Genomic DNA, 18,261 nt, shown 5'->3' on the forward strand with positions numbered 1-18,261 from the left:
CCTCCTCCTCCTCCTCCTCCTCCTGAATTGCATCAATCAGCCTTATTATTATTATTGAGATTTTACTCCTGGCTGTGAGACTAATTTATTGGCCAATTGATGTAAAGTTTGAAATTTTATATCTCTTCGGAGATTAAAAACGATTTGGGTGTGTATGGATGTCAGTGGAGGGTCAAAATAATATGTTTTGGAAAAATACTTCTACTTAAAAAAAGGTGAAATCGAACCAGCTCTGGCTACTGCCTGTCCAAGACAGTCACCTGTACAAACAACCACTTTAATCAACCCCCTTGCGTTTTTTATAATATATCATAATGATACTGTCCATGAGCACCACCTGTGTATGATTGCCACTTTTCTCCTGGACAATGGATGTTCGTCTTGGGCGGATTTGACTGTTCTTGGCTATGTTTCATAAGAGAGAGTAATAGATGATACAAGACTCTTCATCTTGAAAAACCTTCTGTCTCTTCTAATTTTCTTCTTAATTCTTGAAAAACCATCTGTCTCTTCAAATTTTTTTTCTTACATCTTGATGTAATAAGCATTATGAATGCTTGTCACCTCTATTTATTGGCTGATGACACATGTTTTGAGGATCTTTGTTTTATCAACAGATCAAGATGCCTGTTTTAAATGAGTCTCTGTCAGCTCTCAACTGCATTCAGATAGCTGGAGGTTCCAAGAGTCTCTTTTGTGGTGAGTAGGTGGCATGATCTTGTTGTTAAAACTCTAGTTTTTTGCTTTCGTAAAGAATCTTAATGATTTTCTTAATGTGTAATTCATTTATTTGTAGACATATTGCTCCCCTATAATTCATACTATTTTTGTTTAGTGGTGGGGCCATCACCAGTTTTAGCAGGAAAAAAACCAGCATAAGGGCTATAATTTGTATTATAAAATTTTAATAGTTCAGTCACTGCTTTTGTAATGTTGGGAGCCAAGACATATCAGATATTATGGAAGCGAATTATCCTGTTTCAAGTTATTTCTTAATTATGATATTCTCAGCATAGCAGTTTTAAAATTGTTTATTTTCTTTTAATCCCTTTTGAAGAGTTCTAACAAACAAAACTTGAGTATTAAGATTTACTCCAGCCTGTTTCACAGTTTGATTGTAGTAGTTTATTTTTCTTTTCATTTTTATCATCAAGTTTATTATGAGATATGATTGTAACTTTGATGTATCCAGTGACCCAAGACGGTAAGATGTTTGCCTGTGGTGAGGGAACCAATGGACGACTGGGTCTGGGTTCTGTCACTGGCAACGTGTCAGTTCCACGACAGTTGTCGTCACTGAGCCAGTACGTCATCAAGAAAGTGGCAGTGCATTCAGGTGGTCGACATGCACTGGCGCTGAGCATCGACGGCAAAATTTTTGCCTGGGGAGAGGGTGACGATGGGAAGCTGGGACTGTCCAGCAGGATGTAAGTACATAAGATTTTTCTCCTCGTTCTTCTATGGTTATTTAGTTTGGAATGAGTTACGTGCCGTTAGAGATACACAACCAAAGTTATTTGGAAGATGGAGCACTTGGCTGGATTTATGAATCTGTGGATCTGATAAAACAATTTTTAAAATTTTGAAGAGTTTCCCTTTGAAGAAATTCCTGTGGGGAGGTTGTGGATCATGGTGTTTGTGTTTCCTTTTTACTAACAAGATTCAAACCCTCTACTTTTGCATGATGGCCAAGTTTACAACCACTACATCTCGTTAGTCAGTTTATTAGAGTTGAATGGTTATAAACATATTCAGGTAAAAAATCTTTTTTTTTGCTTATTGCCTCTCATTAGGAGCTGTAATCGGTTATTTCAGCTTTCAATTTGTTTATATTCCTCTGAAAAGGAACTGTGATACTCCTCGCCTGGTAGAGGCGCTCAAGTCTAAGCGTGTGCGTGACATTGCCTGTGGCAGCTCTCACAGCGCAGCCATCATTTCTAACGGTGACCTGTACACTTGGGGGCTGGGCGACTATGGCAGGCTGGGCCACGGAGACAACACCACACAGCTCAAGCCGAAGCAGGTCAGTGGGTTTTTGTTGTGGTCACATTGTAGTTTTACAGGCCGTGTCAACATGATGATGGTGGTTGGTTGGCGGGTGCTCTGGTGTGGTTTGCTTCTTCTTTCCTATCAAACATCTATCATCCTTATCTCCCCTTCTTCTTTTTTATGTTTAGTACTCTCTTGTAACACCTCTAATCTTCTGGCAGTCATATGACCGTATCCTGTTGCGAGCGCCGTAAAACCTCTACTAAAACTAAAAACCAACATGATGATGGACGGGGTGCACCAGGAACTGACGAGGATAAATGTTACTCTTAAAGGAAGGATGAAAAAAACAAAACAATATACAGCATGCCGCAGCGAACTGTGGTGACTTTTATCTTGTTGCATCTCGGTTCACCAGTTGTCTTGTGTGTCATGGCTTTGGTGAGTGTTGCTGCTCAGTGTGTTGTGTAGCAGTGCTGTGTCCTGTGTCCGTTCACCTGTGTATTATTGTCTTTTGCTGTCTGCTACTTAACTGGTCTGACTTTTTTTGTTTTATAAACCCGAGATTTAGAGTACGGCTTGTTTGTCTTACTTTGTGACATAGTCATACCACCCTCCAGCACTATCACTGCTATCAAGTATATTAATTATCTAAAATGCTACTGTATCTGTGAGAAACGCTGGGGAGACCTGTGGGAAGGTGAGCATTTTCTATTATTTTTTTCCCCTGCGGAAGAACTCCTATCTGATTTGCAGAAAAAAAAATTTTTCTTGAATTTTTTTGCTGTCAATGAAGAGCAACTTATCGTAGTTGACATGAACATACACTTTTTAAATTTATATATATTTCTGTGTTTTTGCAATTCACATTTATTTGCCACAATCGTTTCTTAATGTGATATGAATCTACTAGGGTTCTCTCTGGAGACCCCAGACTTTTTTCCCCAAACTCCAAATTTTAGAGAGGATTCTTATCAATAATTTCAAGGAAAATCCTATTTTTAGCATGGAGAGGTTGGCAAACCTGCTCTGCCATTCTCATATCATTGACTCGATGATGAAAACATCAAAACTGCCCCTACTTCCAGATGTGAGGTTTGACACTAAATTCAATTAAAGAAAATTTTGTTTTTTAAAACTGGCATTGTCCCCCCCACCAGGTGGCAGCACTGGCGGGTCAGCGCGTGGTACAGGTGGCGTGCGGCAGTCGTGACGCCCAGACCTTGGCCCTGACAGACGAAGGCGTGGTCTATTCCTGGGGTGATGGGGACTTTGGCAAGCTGGGGCGAGGAGGAAGTGAGGGATGTAACGTACCACACCCGGTGGAGAGGCTGACCGGTCAAGGGGTCATTCAGATTGAGTGTGGGGCCCAGTTTTCCCTGGCCCTGACCAAGCATGGACAAGTATGGACCTGGTATGTACATTCTGGGTCATAACTTTTGATTGAAAGTGGTTGGCAGGTGCTCTGATGTGGTTTGCTCCTTCTTTCCTATCAAACGTGTGTAGTTTTTATCTCTCTTCACTTTCTTTTGTGTTTGTTACTCTCTTGTAGCACCGCTAATCTTCAACATTTCTCAAGCATGATCAATCCTACCTTTATATTTAGAATTCTTTTGTCCATTGAGAATGAGATACTAAAATTACAAAGAATAAAATAAGTCTGCCAAGGGAGTTGTTGTGCAGTTGTGTGAGCTTTTTGATCACAAGAGATTTGAGACTGAATGTGGGTGGTTGATGGATGCTCTGGTGTGGTTTGCTCCTTTTTTCTGATCAAACATATGTCATCCTTATCTCTCCTCCTTTTTTGTGTTTATTGCTCTCTTGTAATACCTCTAACATTTGGCACTTGTACGACCTAATTGTGTTGCAAATGCTTTAAAACGCTTACTATAACAAAAAAAGACTATGAACTGCCACTGAATTGACCTTAAATCCAGGAAAAGCTTGTGCCTTTCAATGAAGTTTTTTGTTCCAACATCAGGGGTAAAGGTGACTACTTCCGCCTGGGCCATGGCACGGACGCTCACGTACGTAAGCCACAGCTGGTGGAGGCCCTGAAGGGGAAGAAGATCGTGCACGTTTCTGTCGGGGCCCTGCATTGTCTGGCCGTCACTGACACAGGACAGGTCAGTTTGCTCTGCCAATGTCGGTTTGTTGTGCCATTGTGTATTGAGCTGTATTTGATTTGTTTGAACTGCATTCATTTGTGGTTACTGTCAAATCTGCTCAAACTTCCACCTGTCCAAGACATTCATCTGTACAAACGACCACTTCCCATAACCATAAGCCCCCCCCCCTTTTTTTTTCTTCTTTTTTTAAATATGACACTGTCCAAATGTCTAAGGCGAACAATTTTCTCTTCAATGTGATGGGTGGCCATCTTGGATAACTTCAATTGTAGTTGTCTGGTCTTTAGCTGCGTGTTATTTTATTTATGGTGTGTTAATTCATTTTCTTTATGATTGTTTGTTTTTTAGTAATCTTGTCAGTAAATTGGAATCGTACACATTCTCTGTAGAATCTGTGCACTGTCTGCCTATTACAGATAACTGTCTGATTTGTCTTTAGTTACCCCTACGTTAATTTGTATGTTTATAACTTTCTTTTTTTAAGTCTTAATGCTGTTAGTCTGACCGTTTTTCTACTTTGAAGGAAATGTAAATGTTTACTCGGGGTGAATTTTTTTAATTTCTGGGCACTGTGTCCTCACTCTGTTGGGAAGGAAATAATACAAGGAAAACAAAAGACATTATGAAAGATGTATTATTTTACCTACTGCTTGCTATTATACATGTGCATGTAATTTTTTAAAACTTATTTTACTACTTAATTTTCCAAAATATCGCTCACATTCTCTGGCTCTTTATTTTTTTAATGAACCAGTGGTTTGTCTGATTCCTCTCCACAGGTATGGGCCTGGGGAGACAATGACCACGGCCAACAAGGCAATGGCACCACAACCGTGAACCGCAAGTCTGCCATGGTTCTGGGAACCGAGGGCTACAAGATCACTCGCGTGGCCTGTGGTTCGTCCCACAGTGTTGCCTGGGCCACCACGGGTTATTCCATACCCACCTCACACGAGCCCGTGCTCTTCTCCACCTCTAAAGATCCACTTGGGGCCACTTTTCTTGGTGAGCAGCATGTTTATTTAATTTATGTTAGCTGGTATGGGATTTTTTACTATGTGATTTGGCTTTATCCGCCCCGGTTCCTGCTCCCTTGCTCTTTCTTAACATTACCACAAAGTCCAGAAAATGCCCCGAAAGGAGAAAATTAAATATCTAGTCTGTAAGTTCTTGTACCGGAAGTGTTTGGTTGTGCTAGAGGTGTTTTTTTAATTGGGGCAGTGTGGTGTTACTTTCTTTCAGTGTTCCTGTTGTCTCTGTCTGTTCCACGCAAGACTTGACTGTTATCTTGCTAAGTTATCCCGGTTTCTACTCTGTAACTCGTTTTCTTTTTATGAGGATTTGCGTTGAACTAGCATTAAAGTTTTAACCTAAAAGTTTCTAAGTTCAAGCTTTGCGGGTGGTTAGCAGATGTTGTAGTGTGGTTTGCTCCTTCTTTCTTATCAAACATCTATTTTCCTTATCTCTCCTCCTTCTTTTTTGTGTTTGTTACTCTCTTGCAACACCTCTAGTCTTTGGCACTTATATGACCTAATTGTGTTGTAAGTGCCGTAAAACTCTTACTATAACTAACAAAATTTTATCCTCAAGTTTTTAAAACTCAAACTGAACTTTGTTGAAAAGAAGCAGTTGATGTCATTGCAACTCATCTTTTTTAATTGTGACTTTAGGAATGGGAGAAGAATGCCAAGAGGAGACTTTGAGCACATCATCTAAGGACTCGAGCAACCGAGAGAAAAACAATCGCCCTTCCCTGTCAAAGATCATCTTGTACATGGACTCCACGCTAGAGAAGCAGAGGGCTCTCAACCATGTTCTCAATGCACTGCAAATCAAATATGCCAGGTTTGTTGTCTCGTTCGTAAACAATTGCTGTACCTTTTGTAGTTCATTATCAGTATCGTCACCTTCACATTCATGTTGTCAAGACTTTGTAAAGTCCATTACATTTTGAAAGCCTGCTGGAAGTTTTTGTCCTTGAGCAGACATACATTTGTGCCTTTTCAGCATGTACTTATTTAAACTTTCCATATCTGATTCTTTTCCGCCTAAATGTTGAATAATATTGAAATTGCTCCTTAACACTCCTCCTTTACTCTTTTGTAACGCCTTTAATATTCAGCACCTTCATGACCTATTTGTGTTGCAAGGGGGGTAAAACTTATGATTTAATCTGGAATTGCTCTGTCCTCCAGGGATGCCATAGTAAAAGCTTTGAGCAAAGAAAGCATCCCGCTGACCGGTGTTTCCCAGGGGCTAGAGTCGATTCACCTGCTTGCCCAGCTGTCCAGCCAGTCCCAGGGTTCGAGTCCCGAGACCAGCACTGTGATGCATGGGTCGATGCTGGAGCAAGGAGCTGGGGATATGGCCGCCTCGCTCCTGGACTCGGTGGATGGGGTAAGTGCCAGGGAATTCTCTCTCCTTTTTGTTGTTTAAAAAAAATAAAATAAAATCAGGGTTCCAACCTTCCTAAAGGTTTACATGGAAGGTTGGTGGGTGCTCTGGTGTCATGTGCTCCTCCTTTCCTATCAAACAGCTATTGTCCTTATCTCTCCTCCTTCTTTTCAGTGTATGTTCTCTCTAATAACACCTCTTATCATTGGTATGGCACTCATATGACCAATTTGTGTTGCTAATGCAATAGAACCTTTACTAAAAATGAAAACAAAACTGAAGGTTCCTGGATTATAGAAGTGTTGATTGTTAAAGACTTTTTGTTTCTTGTTCAGTCATCTTGCTTTTACTCTCTTTAGTAAGTTACAGTGATATGTTTTGGCTTAATATTCAGTCAGTAGCTGAAATTTTTGCTTCAGCAAAATGGCACCACTCTCTTGTATTCTTATCCTTCTGTTAAAAAAAGAGGGGGGGGGGAGGTCATGGAGGACAGAAGAGAAGACTAAAGCCTTGTAAACTGCTCCTGGAAAGTTTCAGAGTTCATTGAACAAAACTAAAGAAGTAAATTTGTGTAATTTGCTAATTTTAACTCTCACATTGTGAAGAACTTTTTCTCTACTCTGTTGTAGCTGTACACTTAGATTGTAGCCTTGAAGAAATTGAAATGAGTTGCAGCAGAATTTTTCTGAACATGTCTGTCATCAGTGCCACAAGAAAAATAATTCTATTTGAACCAGTTTAACAGGGTAAGAGAAATTTTAAAAATGGGAGTTGTTCATTTTCCTTTTGACAGCAACAACAATATAGTCCTGACTTTGCTTTATTGCTTATGCAGATAACACGCTTGTTATCTGCCACTATGCTCCTCTTTCATTAAGTTTTTTTTTTATTCCATGAGGTTTTAGAAAGATCAGAATCATAGTTTTGGCCTTTAGTTCATGTAAAAGTAATATTCTGGAATTAATCATGCCTTTTCTTGATATCGTGGTATTTTTGTTTGGATTTTTTTTCTGGCTTTTTTGTTTTTGTAACCTTCGTGTACCCATGAGTTTTACTTGAGATAAGATAAATCTTTATAATCCAAATTTTGTTCCACAGACACACTTACACACACTCACACATGCACACACACACACCCGCGCGCTCTTGAACACTCACACATGCACACATGCTTGTGGGCACACACACACACACAAGGTCATCATGAGGCCAGGCCCTTTATTCAGTTTGTTTTGTCCATTCACAGGAAGAGGGTGAAGACCTCCCTTTCCCCAGCATGCAAAGTCTGGCGGCGAAGGTGTCTCCTGTGACCTCAATTATGGCAGAGACCCTGCAGACGGCTGACGAGGTCACCCAGGTGACCGGTGGCTTCCCTCCGGGTCTGGACGAGTTCACCTACCGCTTGTCTGTGGATGACGCTCGCATCCTGGTGGACTTGCTGAAACTTTCTGTCGCTCGGCGGGTGGTGGGAGGAAAGAAAACCCTGTCAGATGTGCTCACTGCCCTTGGAAAGGCGTCTCCTCATGTAAGTGTTTGTTGTTTTTGAATAAGTATCAGTATCCCTTCTTTTTCAGAACACTATTGGACTTTTTTATCTTATTAAAAGATAGTTTCAGAATATGTTCAGGAGAACCAAAAAAGACACATTTTTGCCTCTCAACAGCCAGTCGCTTTGAATATCTTCAAAACACTTTCCCTGCCATATTAAGATATCGATACCAGACTAAGGCATATATATGCGCCGTGTCTTAAACTATCAGGTAGAATTGTTAACTCAATTTTGTCGAAGATTGGTTTGTAACTATCTTGCAACATCTCTAATCCTCGACACTACTATGATCTGATTGTGTTGCAAGAGCCGTAAAACACTTGCTTAAACAAAGACAAACTGATGCTACCAGTGGTAAAACTTAACTTGTGGACGGGCCCTTCTCCTCAGGTGACAGAGATGCTCCTGGAGCTGTGTGTGACTGAGCTGGAGGACGTGGCCACAGACAGTGAGACGGGACGCTCGGCAGCCAAGCCCGTGTCCCAAGAGAGCGCTCATCCCTACACGGACGACTCAAGCCAGACTGGTATTGTGAGGATTCCAGGTAAGGACTACGCAAAATGTGGGCCTTTATCCTGTTTATGTTTAGGGGTTCTGGGTTGTTGTTTTTTTTGTGGGGTTTCTTTGTGTTTTTTTGTGTTTTTTTCCCAACAACAGGCATGGTGAGAGATTCCACCTTAAGTTTTAGTTAGTTTTACGGCACTTGTGATATAAGATAAGATAATGCTTAATTATCCTTGTGGGGAATTTTCTGTGGCTGTACAGGAATGATAAAAACATGTGTATATATACATTGCATTTAAATTGTATAGGTCATATACTAAAGACATGCTGAAGATTAGAGGCGATACTGGAGTATAATATTCAGAGAAAAGGAGAGATGAGGACAATAGACACTGTATATGTGAGGCAGCATGGTGAAATCAGGTGCTCGTCAAAATACAGAAATTGGAGAAACAGGCATTTTTCCAAAGTTTGGAAATTTTTATCAGATGGTTATTTTTGGACTCAACCTCTTTTATGTCCATATAAAAACCCATTTCCATATGAAATTAACTTAAAAACATGGATTAAAGGCACAAAGTATGTCATTTTTCTGTTTTCAAGGACTATTTACCTACGGAGTTACCAAACTTTGGCGGCCATTTTCTTGCTAATTTCACCACTGAAACCAGGCGACCTCACTTCTTTCAATCGCAAATATCTTGAGTTTTGTTCAAGACAGATTGATATTTGTTTCATTGAAAGAGAGGCAAATAAATCAGTTTTCAGGTGATACCAGTAACTCCACATGCACAAAAATTGACAAGCACCTTGTAACACCTCTAATCTTTGGCACTTATATATGACCTAATTTTGTTGCAAATACCGTAAAACTCTTACTAAAACAAAACAAAAACAGTGGTGAATACTCTGTATAAACCTTGACATGGTACTGCTTACAACAAGGCTGTGTTGGTTCTTCCCTCCCACAGGTGCGGAGGCTCTGCGTGTCGAGTTCAACCGTCACTGCTCCACGGAACGTCGCCACGACCCACTCACCATCATGGATTCTACTGGACGGACCGTTGCTGTCAGATCTGGTCAGTTATATCTCGCAACTTATAGCATGAAATTATTAACTGGGGTTCTCTTTAGTTGTACTGTGCAGTGACTTGGGCCAGCATATGTGACCAATCAATGATCTTTGGTAACAGTTCGGTGAATTTTTATCTGTACGTTTGAGATTTTCTCTTCTTTCTATTTTTCCCTTTCTGGATTCTCGCGTTTATTTTATTGTTTGATTCGGCAGTTGTAATGTTCATTTGCTTCCCCCCCAATGCCCTGTTGCATTTGGTTGAGGTCTTTTCAAAACCAGACATATGCCTTTGTTATTGTTCCCATTTTGCTTCACGTTGTACCATCGTACAAAACTTGAGAGTTTTTTTGGTTTTAGATTAATTTTACTGAGATTGAGCAAAGGGCTCCTATAGGTGTACTCCATTGGCCATGTTGTGGCCAAAACACAGTCATCTCAGGGTTGCTCTAAAATGTCTCAATTTTGTCAGTTCCTGCTCTGAGAAGAATTTTTCAGACTAAATTTTTTAAATTTTGTTCCATCTTTCTGTTTGTAAGAGGACTTTGCCATGTATATGCCAGCAGGTGTGTGTGTGTGTATGTGTGTGTGTCTGCAAATGTATTAATGTAGGTATACATCTTGTGATTATTCTATTCCACCCTCCCCAGGTCGTGAATGGTCCGACTGGTTCCAAGAGCTGCGTATCCCCGGTGACGAGCTCCGCTGGAAGTTCACAAGTGACGGCTCTGTCAACGGCTGGGGCTGGCAGTTCACAGTGTACCCCGTCATGCCGGCCGCCGCTCCGCTGGACTCCCTGAGTGACCGCACCATTCTGTCCAGACCATCCATCGACCTGGTTACTTGCCTCCTGGACTTCAAGCTGGAGGTTTCTCTGGACCGAAGCATCGTGCCACGTCTGGCTGCAGCCCTCGCTGCTTGTGCTCAGCTCAGCTGTCTCGGTTAGTGGACTCGGACAAACCAAAGTGTTTAGCTTACTTCAGAACTGCTATGATCCTTGTTTTGTGCTTGAGCATTTTATTTTAACACACGGTATATCCAGTTTTGTAAATTGTTCAAGAGAGAAAAAAAAAACCCACATCTTTGCCTCTCAACAGCCAGTTGATTTGAATATCTTCAAAACATTTTCCTTGCATTTTTTAATTAAGATATCAATACCAGACTTAAGGCAGAAATGTGGTCCATATTTTAACCTATCAGGTGGAATCAGTAACTCAAGTCTTACCCAAAACTTGATATGCTGTCTTTTAAAATAAAACTCTAGATATATAGATAAAATCTGATGCAAAATTGGAGATGGACATCAGAGTAGGAGCTGCTTTGTTATACTCCCATATTTCTATCCATAACAGACATGACTTATGAAATTAAGTAAAACTTTTTGTAATCATTCAGTTTTGTCATTCATGTATTAATACGAATTGGTAAGATGTGAGACAACAATCAATTTTTCTTGTGTTAGCATCTGAGAATTAATATATTCTTCTTCTCCAACAGTTGCCTATTTACAAACTGAGTTGTTTGGGTTTTTTAAAAATCCTACTCATCATGTAAGGTCATATTCACCATTTTTATGGTATATTGTCAAGCTATGCAAAATTGCTTTTTAGCTCCGAAATTTCACCTGTCAGTTGATTTTGAAATTGCCTTTAGCAATAGAAATTTCTTGTTGTAGATCCAATTAAAGATTAGGAACATGTTCAAAATAATGATATACATGTGCTTTTTTTTTTTACTGGAAAGAGAAATAATTCTGGCGCTGAGAAGTTAGTCTTGGTCCTACAAAAGTGTGTTTTCTAGTTTGCCCACGAGTTAATTTTGTGTTTTTTCCCCCACCCCGACCGACCAAACCCAGGAGCCAATCAGAGGATGTGGGCTCTTCACAAACTGCGCAAGATTCTGGCCACCAGCTACAGTAACCTGATCAACATCAACGCCCTGCTGTCCAGTCCCACCACTGAGAGCCCAGAGCAAGAGGTGCCCAGGCCTTTCCACATGGTGAGAAGAGCTTGATCGGTTTAGTTTAGTTTTAATATGTGTCTTACGGCGTTTGGAACACAATTTATTAGGTTATATAAGTGCCAAAGATAGGTGGTACAAGAGAGTAAAATACAAACTAAAAAAGGAGAGATAATGGCTATTGATGTTTGACAGGGATGAATGAACTAACCACACCAGAACGCCTACCAACCACCCACAAGCTTAAATTTACTGATTTGTCTGAAGCCATTTACTCGTACTGTACTGGTAGGCCCTTCTTCTTTTCTTTTCCTCTGTTGTTTCTGCCTCTCTTTCTTTTTCCATCCCTTGTTGGCTCCTACTATGTTAATGTGCTTCTCTTTGCTTTAAGTAAGCTAGTGCAGTGATAACTGCTGGAAGTCTACAGCTCAGTGATAAAAAAAACCTAGTGGTTTTGAATCTACTAAAAAAATGATACAGAAATTGCAGGTTTTATATCATAGATATTAACTGAGACAGTGTTCTTGTTACAGTTGTTTTTTTTTTACATATCTGGAAGTATTGTCATTAAGTTATGTACATGCTTAAAAGTTCTACATTTTTTTGCTTAATTTCTTTTTTTTTAAATGTTGGAAATGATTTAAATAACTGTTTCCTTTTTTGTTGAAGTAGAAGATCTATTATGTACATATGAGGGTCATAAAACCCTGTCATTGAGTTAGAAAAAAACAACTTTTATTGGAAAGAAAATGTCAAAGTTGACTTAAGCTATTCAAGCCAATGATTTTTCACTTATTTCTTCATTTTTAATTTATGAAAAGAACATTCCATAAATTATGTTACAGTAATTTTGTGAAAGGTTTTTGAATGTGTTTATTTAACAAGTGTTTTATTTGATTGATAACTCAGACCATGAGTGGCTCAGCCCTGACCACCCTGGTCAAAGGCCTACCCGAGGCCCTGCAGAGACAGTATGAGTACGAGGACTCCATCGTGCGCAGCGGCAAACATCTCATGCACAGCCCATTCTTCAAGGTACATCTCTCAAACAGTATTTTGGTGGCAATTTTACGTAGAATTTTAAACATTTACCTGATAAGCTTTTGCTTGACTCTTCTTCTAGGCTTGATGTTCCAATTATATCGTATTCAACTTAATAGTTTCACTTTGTGAAAATCGCTTACCTAGTGTAAGACTGTCATTTATGATCACAGGGCATAATTTACCATCTGTGTCACGACGCAATGAAATCAGGCACTTGTCAATTTTTGGACATTACATTCAGAGTTTTTGGTATCATTTTAAAGGCTTTTTCATTTGCCTTGCTTTTGGTGGAAAAAATACCGAACTATCTGGAATAGAATTGGACATATTTGCGAGCGAAGGAGGTAGGGGTCACCAGGAGGTAGAATTAGTGAGAAAATGGCAGTCAAAGTTTGCCACTTGAGTGTCCTTGGAAACTGCAAATTTGTAATTTGTTGTGCCTTTCATCCACGTTTTTCAGTAAAATTGTACTGCTTTTTCCTCCCCTGCACTTGATACCCTGTGGATGTGCTTCTCTATGCTCTCACAAACCAACAAACCTTGTTGTCGCTCAGGTGCTGGTTGCCTTGGCCTGTGACCTTGACCTGGACATACTGCCCTGCTGTGCCGAGGCCCACAAGTGGGCTTGGTTCCGCCGCTACTGCAACGCTGCCCGCGTGGCCGTGGCCATGGTGAAGAGGATGGTGCTGCCGCAGCACTTCTGCGAGGAGGTGCGCAAGAAGATCCAGGACATCGCCAACGAGGAGGAGGAGCCCGTAGGCAGAGAGCACGAGAGCCACTCCATGTTTAGACAGGAGCAAGACGAGCAGCTGCTACAGTGGATCAACAGGTCTGTGGTCTCGATAACGTTGGGTCTTGTACTCTTAAGTGTGTAATAATAAAATAACATTTTTTCTTATTCTTCATGACCTGTAGGCTACCTATTTGATTTTATGATCGCCGTCATCAAGTGCCAAATCTGTTTCAGGCATTGGTGATCAGGGTTCTCCATTCGTTCCTTTGCTCTGATGCTCTCAAAAAAGCTACATTATCCTGATCTTTCCCTGTCACCCATCCGTTTAGGCTCACGAAGTAGGTTTTATGATAATGATAATAATAATAATAATGCTGATAAAGTCAACAGCATCCACTCCCATACAATACAGTTCTAAGCTCGTTATGATACCTTCACCTTAACACAAAATACTAGTGAATGAATATGCATACATATGCTCTTTAGATTAACACTAACACATAACCAGACATTCACGCTACCACAACACACTTGATAATGTTATGCACATCACATAAGGAACATAAGAGTACCATGAATAAAAAGGGTTTTAAAAAACTTTTTGCAAGATATTTTGAGGAAAGGATTACCTGTTATCTTCCTTGTTTTATCTTTACTCATCCTATCTTTTGTGGTATGTTCCAGGAAACCTGATGACTGGACTCTCTCCTGGGGAGGCAGCGGTCAGATTTGGGTGTGGGGTCACAACCACAGAGGTCAGTTGGGTGGTGTGGAGGGGGCAAAGGTCAAGCTGCCCCTGAGCTGTGATGCTTTGGCCACATTGAGACCCATCCAGCTGATAGGGGGGGAGCAGACACTGTTTGCTGTCACCGCTGATGGAAAGGTAGGTTGAGCTCTGGTTTATCAGTTCTTCTACAGTGGTACCCAATGCTACCTCAAAGAAGATGGCAGGTAGTTGGAGAGTACCTCTGGTAGATCTAATTTCTTGTCTTTCCCTCTGTGGTTTCTGTCTTTCTTTCTTGCTTTTTACATGTACTTAATGTCTTTTATTGTGACAATGTTCTCCTGTTTACCAAAACAAAACTTATTGCCTTGGTGATATGAGTGGCCTAGTGGACAGGCTCTTGGACTTACAGCTGTAAGGTTTTGGGTTCGAATCCTGTCAGGAGCCATTTGTTATGTCCTTGGGAAAAGCCCTTAGACAAATTTTTTTCACTTCCCTCGGGTGAAATGGTTACCCAGCTATAGGCAGTGAAAGAAAGATTGTTGAGCGCATGTAGCTTGCGCTGTATGTTTCCTAAGAAGCCAAAAATATTTCTGAGTGGTCCAGAGTCTGCTGGGGCTAATAATGGTTGTAAAGTGCAAAGAGTATGCTGTAGAGTGTGGATATGTGCTATGCAATTATACTTATCAAATAAATCCAAATAAGTAAAGGATGGTGCTGAAGGTTTCTTTCCTTTTGCCCCTGGGTAACCAACATATTCCATGTTTTCTAAAGACACTAAGGTTTCAGGAACCTCATGCTTGTATTTTTATGTGGAGACAGGAAGTGAACTCATTCACCACCGACAGAACTACACTAGCTGTAGTGTTGATATTGATATAATGCACGTTGGAGAGAGGTTAAGAGTGTACCTTTGAATCTTAGAATTTTATCAGTTCCTTACAGCTCTTCTGTCTATATATCTTTCTCCATTATTGAAAAATAACCTTTGCTGTCCCCTTTGTTCCCAGGTTTATGGCACCGGCTATGGAGCAGGGGGCCGTCTTGGGGTGGGCGGGACCGACTCTGTGGCCACGCCCACTCTTTTGGAGTCCATCCAGCACGTGTTCATCAAGAAGCTGGCGGTCAACTCTGGGGGCAAACACTGCCTGGCGCTGTCGGCGGAGGGCGAGGTCTACTCCTGGGGGGAGGGCGAGGATGGCAAACTGGGCCACGGCAACCGCAGGTACAGAACCAGCAGCAGCTGCTACATGTCTGTCTATCTGTTTGTTTATGTGCATGTCAAGTTTCAGTTTGGTAAGAGTTTTACGGCGTTCACAGCTGCTTAACAACTGCTCAGTGTAAGATCGCGTCATATATCCCTTTTCAAATTTGCTTGTTTTCACCTTAGTTCACTCTACATCTTGAATTTTCTTTGCAAATTTTGGAAGTATCTGAAAATACAAAGTAAAAATTCTATTTGAAAAATGCTAGTTTACATTTTAAAAATAATAGCTGTCTACATTTTGGAGGAAAGACCAATGGTCTTTAGAAAATGGAGAATTCTGTAATTGTGAGAGTATGTGTGTGTGTGTGTTTGCGTGTACACGTGCATGTACATCTGTCTGTATGTGTGTGTATGTGTACAATTACTAGACCTTTGCCACTGAGAGTGAAGTCTAAGGTTGAAGTAAATGGTAATGTCCATAGTGCTTTGCTTTGGAACTACAAGGAAATCAATTATTAGAAGGTCTTGTTGCATCATTTTTTGTGTTTTTACGTTTTGTACCTAAACCCCATTCAAACAACGACTGGTATAAACATTTTCTGTGTGACTGTTTAGGCTTTTCTTACCACCCTGGCAAAGACAAAGGTAGGCGTTTAAAGAAAAAATTCTAAAATGTGACGGACACCTTTTAGGTTGAATGCAATATATTTGGTCTGACGATCAGCTTAAAGAGAGGCTAGTTTTATACAGAGAAAATCACACAAAAAAGCAGAGTTTACTGTCAGAAATGAAAAGCTTGAGGTTGTAACTAACCTACTTCAAACATTTTGGATCCATGATCAACAACAAGGAGATAAAGAGCAAAATCTCAGAATTTATAACTAGCCCATAACCATGAACAAGCTATCACAGAAAATTTAGGGAATCTCCACATTAAGACCAAGAGGAAAGTGTGTCAGGCAAATTTTCTGAACACACATATTGATTGCTCAGTGTAAGAGTCTGTACTGTAATAATAATAAAAATAATAATAGTTATAATAAAAGCTTGTCCGTCAACGTCAGATGATGACCAATACATCCGCGTCGGAGAATATTTCCCCAGTGAAATAAAAGAATTTGAAGAATTTAAAGGTCAAGATGACTTGTGGCTTCTGCTGTAGCTATAAGAGCAGATGTTGGACTTGCGCAAAGGTTTGGTTAAAGTGAGAAAGAGCAGCGCCACCATCAGACTCGCTCTCTCGCCTAAGTACAACGTACTCCGTCATACATCACTTTTCAAAATGGTGTATGGTGGCATCTTGCACGAAGCAGTGGATATGTACTCTAGTGAGACCTGTTTGCTTCAAGAGACAAAGAAGGCGTGATTAGCCATGTACGTGAGCATCACAGGACAAATACAGAAGACTAGTACATTGCAGACACTTAATTGACAGATCAGTACCAACAACCAGTAAATGAGGTTTCAAGTCAGTACAGTTCTCTCAGTGTAAGAAAAGGTGTCCGTTGGATTTCCCTTCCTCTGTCAGAAATTGAAGACCTGTTTATAAGTTCTCCTTCACAGTAGCATCTTGTCTTTGCTACCCTGGTCATTTTTTATAAACTTTGATAGATGTTTCGGGATTTGCTTGTCATTGTGAGTGGGGTTTATAGTCATGATAACGTTGGATATGTGTTCCTGTATACTCTCTTCAATTTTGTTTTTTAAGTTTTTATCGTTCTATATATGTCCCTTATCGTAGTCCGTGTGACAGACCAAGGGTGATTGAGTCTCTCCGAGGCAAAGAGGTGGTGGACATCGCAGCTGGTGGTGCCCATTCTGCCTGCATTACCAGCAATGGAGAGCTGTATACCTGGGGAAAAGGTCGTTATGGACGTCTGGGTCATGGAGACTCAGAGGATCAGTCCAGGCCGAAAGTGGTGAGTTTGTGATGAGGAGTCTGCCAAGCCAAGAATGGTTTTGAGTCTTCTTGATTCTGCTGGGGTTATAATAGTTTTTAAGTGCCTAGAGCATGCTGTTATGCATGGTTATATGCTGTAAATACAATTATTATCATTATAATAATTGTTAATGTTGTTATTTTACTATTATTATTACTCTTTTTATTATTATTATTAATTATTTTTAGTATTATTATCATTTTTATCATTTTTAAAAGTGTTTTTTATTCAGCAGGTGTTCACCACATGCTTGTTTACCCTGTTCCCTTTCATTGTTGTTATACAAAGCATGGGGATGCCACTTTTCCTCAAGTTTTTGTTTTCCATGGTTCTAGATATATGTGGATTGTCCCGTACATATCCATTGCAGTTTATAAAGTACTTTGTGCTCTTGTCATTAACTTTTTGCTTTGATTTTTTAAGTCTAGTAAATTCCTCAAGTTATATGTGGGTTTGGTACCCTTCTTTTGATTTGTTTAAAATCGACGTTCAATTCAATTTCAAACAATACTTTATATGAAAGTACAGGAAGTTGTCTCACTAACAAGACAATCCCCAATGTACGGATCGGATGCGGAAACAACTTTACTTTACTTTTTTACCTTATATGAAATAACCAGTTGTGCAGTTAGATAGTCTATTATTTTTATTTCATATTGTTTAGCTTGAAGCTCTGAAGGGCTACCGTGTGGTGGATATGGCTTGTGGCAGCGGCGATGCTCAGACCTTGTGTATAACTGACGACGACAGTGTCTGGTCATGGGGGGATGGAGACTACGGAAAACTGGGTAAGTTGTTGAAATGCTAGCTCTGTTTTCCCTTTGAAAATTTCTGGGTAGTGATCTGTGATCAAACTGTTACTGAGAGAGAGAAAGAAAGGGGAAGAGGGTGGGGGGGGGGGGAGAGTGCGCGGGCATGAGAGAGATAGAGCACATGCCTGAGAGAGAGAGGCTTAAATATCAAGATTTTTGTAAACTCTTCTCCTGTACATGTGTTTAGCCGTCTGATTTTAATTAC

The 18,261-nt window shown here is 40.3% G+C and overlaps 1 protein-coding gene across 1 annotated transcript in view; it reads left to right on the forward strand.

Moving 5' to 3' along the window:
* Positions 1-18,261, forward strand: part of LOC101848284 (E3 ubiquitin-protein ligase HERC2) — a gene marked incomplete in the record, with an annotated part of 146,849 nt that overhangs the window by 115,382 nt on the left and 13,206 nt on the right. The window contains 19 exon segments of the mRNA XM_013081261.2: positions 618-699; positions 1,193-1,427; positions 1,846-2,023; positions 3,150-3,403; positions 3,971-4,115; positions 4,898-5,123; positions 5,789-5,963; positions 6,314-6,515; positions 7,759-8,037; positions 8,452-8,605; positions 9,537-9,644; positions 10,288-10,578; positions 11,493-11,635; positions 12,506-12,631; positions 13,195-13,469; positions 14,058-14,256; positions 15,108-15,322; positions 17,046-17,223; positions 17,909-18,032. Coding sequence (XP_012936715.1) covers positions 618-699; positions 1,193-1,427; positions 1,846-2,023; positions 3,150-3,403; positions 3,971-4,115; positions 4,898-5,123; positions 5,789-5,963; positions 6,314-6,515; positions 7,759-8,037; positions 8,452-8,605; positions 9,537-9,644; positions 10,288-10,578; positions 11,493-11,635; positions 12,506-12,631; positions 13,195-13,469; positions 14,058-14,256; positions 15,108-15,322; positions 17,046-17,223; positions 17,909-18,032 — 3,589 coding nt within the window.

The sequence above is a fragment of the Aplysia californica genome, unplaced genomic scaffold, assembly GCF_000002075.1.
Source record: "Aplysia californica isolate F4 #8 unplaced genomic scaffold, AplCal3.0 scaffold00122, whole genome shotgun sequence".
Lineage (NCBI taxonomy): Eukaryota > Metazoa > Mollusca > Gastropoda > Aplysiida > Aplysiidae > Aplysia > Aplysia californica.